Source organism: Apaloderma vittatum, unplaced genomic scaffold (genome assembly GCF_000703405.1).
Source record: "Apaloderma vittatum isolate BGI_N311 unplaced genomic scaffold, ASM70340v1 scaffold24569, whole genome shotgun sequence".
NCBI classification, from domain to species: domain Eukaryota; kingdom Metazoa; phylum Chordata; class Aves; order Trogoniformes; family Trogonidae; genus Apaloderma; species Apaloderma vittatum.
Window position 1 is genome coordinate 5,722 of NW_009733843.1, and position 3,684 is coordinate 9,405.

The 3,684-nt window shown below is 42.6% G+C and overlaps 1 protein-coding gene across 1 annotated transcript; it reads right to left on the bottom strand.

The window, feature by feature from the left end:
- Window positions 1-1,173: 1,173 nt before the first annotated feature.
- Window positions 1,174-3,145, bottom strand: TNFSF10 (tumor necrosis factor (ligand) superfamily, member 10; the record flags this gene model as incomplete). Its single annotated transcript, XM_009876059.1, has 3 exons — window positions 1,174-1,607; window positions 2,288-2,404; window positions 3,103-3,145. Coding segments are annotated over 3 exons (594 nt in total), but the record flags the coding sequence as incomplete, so codon positions are not given.
- Between the last annotated feature and the right edge of the window lie 539 nt (window positions 3,146-3,684).

Consider the following 3,684-nt stretch of genomic DNA (forward strand, 5'->3'; position numbering starts at 1 on the left):
CTTTTGCTGTGAATACAGTTTACACTTGCAAATCTTTTTTTTTTTTCATTATTTGAGGGGTTTTTTTTATATAAAATAGTCCTACTCATGGTTAAAAATATAGTAGCCAGTTTTAAAAAAAAATATGGCTTAAAAAATTGTGATAATTTTCCACTCATTGCTAAAAATAAAATAAAATCAAAACAGCATTACCTAAATATGCAGCTCTTGTACAGACAGTTGTGTCTGTTTTCCTCAAAATATTAATCATAGGGGTGTGTTGTTTTGCATGACACCCTACCAAATACGGGCTAGTACAAATAAACATGGATGAACCATGTCATGCTTAATTTGTGGCAAATGTCTTTTTCTTGGATCAAGCACTTGCTGTCAACAAGTGTAACAGCAACGACATTAATGAACCTATTGGAAGCCCAATGAAATCTTTGTAGCCATTAGGTAAATAGGCACTAGAATCATGTGTTGATCAAAATACTGACTGATTTTAAAACCTCTTCTGTGCCATTTCAGCAGCTGTTTTTTATGTACAATATCCTGACTGAGACAGACTAATGTGTTTACTCAAGCCACGATCCTGAAAAATGCTTAAGCACATATTTAATTTCAAGCATGTAAATACCCTGGTTTAGTCAGGCTGTCTGTGTGCTTAAAATTAATTAAGTGCTTTGTTAGATGAGATGAAGACATGCAGTCTGAGTTTCTGGCGGCCTTTCAACCTTTGTAAAACTCAGGTTCCAATAAAAACTTCCAGAGTAATTCCATGGGTATCCAGTCAGCAGTTCCTGCAAAGGCTGCTGACAGGAGCTGACACTCACGATGGGGTCGCAGTGAGACAACGAATAAAGTTTTATGTCCAGTCTCAGCCTTGAGTAACTGGACTGGGAGCATCCTCCATCCCACGTGCCGCAGCTGAGGTGATGGTGAGCTCTTACCTGCCTGGGGTTCAGGCTGAAAGTATCCTCCGTGGTGTGGGAAATCCGTGGTAGCCGTGCCTGCTCAAAGCCTTCTCGGCTCGTGGGAGAGTATTCGGCACGGTGGGACCTCGCGCTGAGTGAGCTGAGAAAGGGGAGTCTGGTATCGTCTGCATCGCTACAGCGTTTGCGTTTTGTCCCCTATTTTACAGAATGGTCCTGACTGGGAAAACTGGCTCCTTCAGAGCATGATTTTTATCTTTTAACCAATCATAAAGGCTCCAAAAAAACTTGCTTCTTTGTCCATGTCAACTATGTCACTGTTACTGACAGAGACGAAAATCCTGTCCTCTCTTTTCAGCTGAAACACGCCACCTTGGTAGATGGAGTAAAGTCCGTATTCTGCCTTTTTAGACCAGCAGCTTGTTCTTGCGCTTTTCATGAGCAAAATGGGCTCTGGGTAATTAGTCAGTTTGTAAACATATTGGACGAGCTGTTTGGGGTTCCGGATTTGCGCCAGCAAATCTGAATCCTCGCTCTCGTTTTCGCGGAAACGAAAATAAGTTTGTGAGTAGATGTAATAAAAGCCTGTCTCGGGTACCACTAACTCGCCGTTTCTCAGCTCCACGTTGTAAAGATTCCTTGACGATTCCCAGTTGTTTATTTTTTGTCCTCTCCCTCTTCTGGGCACAGAATCTACTTAAGAAAAACACAGAGAACGTGTTAAATTAAAAGCCAGGTAGTGAAGCCGGGTGTCTGCTAGTTGGGGAGTCTGGGTTTTAACAATAAATTAAAGAAACCTTCTCTTCCCAGAGCTGCTAGGTCCATTCCCAAGACAATCTGAAGGTCCAGGAGCAAGCTCTTTGTGGGAATTCACATGAACTACCCTTATTTTTAATTTTTGTGCTCCCAAATATGAGAAAAATCATCCCCTTGTTACTTAGTTACAAAGTTCAAATAGCCATTTGTGTCCGGTACTCCCCAAAGCTGCAGAAACCCTACTAAGCCTTTCATTAACAAGGCCTGAATGTCAAGCCTCTCCTGTCTCTGTCTCACATTTCTAATAGGTCTGTCACCATAGCAGCTGGGACTCGCACAACAGAAGGAAATTAGAGGGAAGAGGAAAACTTAGTGTTAGGGAGAAGGCTATTTTTTTCCTCCTAATGAAGGTTCCAGAAGAAAAATTAGGGAGGTACCCAGAGAGAAGGGGCTTTCTAGCTGTTTTGTGACAACACTGTCTGGAACAAGAAGACTTTTTAATGATTCCTTTCATACTGTTAACTCACTGCAAATATAAAACAGTGTGTGTAAGCACGAGGCTAGCAAGGCGAGAGTAATTTCTGTGATCTTTAACTGTTTTTAAAGGTTTTCCTTACTGCGCGGGGACAGGGCACTCTTCCTGTTGCTGTTGCCCGTCAGATGCGCCGCGATCCTGTTGCTGGCACCGCGCGGTTGCTGCCCATCGGTGTGCGACAGTGTCAGGGCTCTTTCGGCTGAGGAAAGACCAGAAATGGAACCTCACATTAGAAGCAAGGATGGTAGAAGGCCCGTCTTGTCCCACTGGACCTGGTTTTGAGGAACAGGTATGTCATTTGTTTAACTGACTGAATGGTATATATCAGCTAACGGGGCTCTTGCTCTCCTTGAAATATCTCTAGACACCTCTTTATTCTCCTTTTTCTCCTTCCCCCACCCCAAAATTGCCAGCAGACAACTGAAGATAACCCATGGCACCGAATTTTCATATTCACGGTCAGTATCCTTTAAGGTGAAGTATTCGTAATCTTTGCTCTGAATTTTCACTTGGAGGCCATAAAGCTTTTTGCTCGATGTGTTTAGTGCTGTAAGAGCTTTCATCAGAGCTATTCCGTCACGGACCGATGCGCATGGCAGCTCAGTGCTGCTGGTTCCCAGGAGGGCACTGTCTGAATGTCCCCGTAACGCTGTGGGACCGAGGTCTAGAAGCCAAGTCCTCTGCATCCACCTTGGTTACCTTGCTCTAACCACTCGACCAGATTTCTGGCTCCTGAAAATCTGCCTTCTAGTAATAAGTAATGGTTTTTCGATGACTTGCTGCCAGTGCAAGATCCTAGTCAGTGTCTTCTGCACTTTTAAAAAAATTCCTCGAGTCACTACACATCAGGTGCCACTAGCAGCTCCTTTTTGCCAGTTAGTAAAATTATTATAATACCATTGACTGCAGATATGTTTTCCTCGTAGCTTCTTGACATCATCTGCCAACAAACAGAGAAAACAAATTAGTTTGTCAGCAGAAAATGGCAGGTGCAGGAAAAAAAACCCACTCCTTTCTCAAACTCATGAATAAAGGGTATGGCGGATTTGATCAACAAGTAACTAAAAAAGCCGATTAATTTGTTGTGCGTTCCCCTTCTTTACAACTGTTTGCCAACTGCTGAAATGAACTAGTTTGGTCACCAATGGTGGTGCAGCCACAGCAAGCTGATGGTTTGAGATGACGTACCTGGGTGACTAACATAAACCCTTTATTAGCACTTACTGACGTGTTCTGCCCTGCCACATTTCTATTCTATCTATCCATCCATTCATGCAGCCTTTTAGAAAATTATCATCATCATAGTCATTATCATTAAGTATTATTTCCGGCACCCAGGCTATCTTTTTTTTTTGCAAGATAGCTAGTAGGTATACTAAATGTGTAAATGTCCAGCAAATAAAACAATGTTTCCTTCATGCAGAAGTTCAGGGACTTCACAGGCAGAACTTCCACCAAGGAGCCAAGATCTCTGAATAC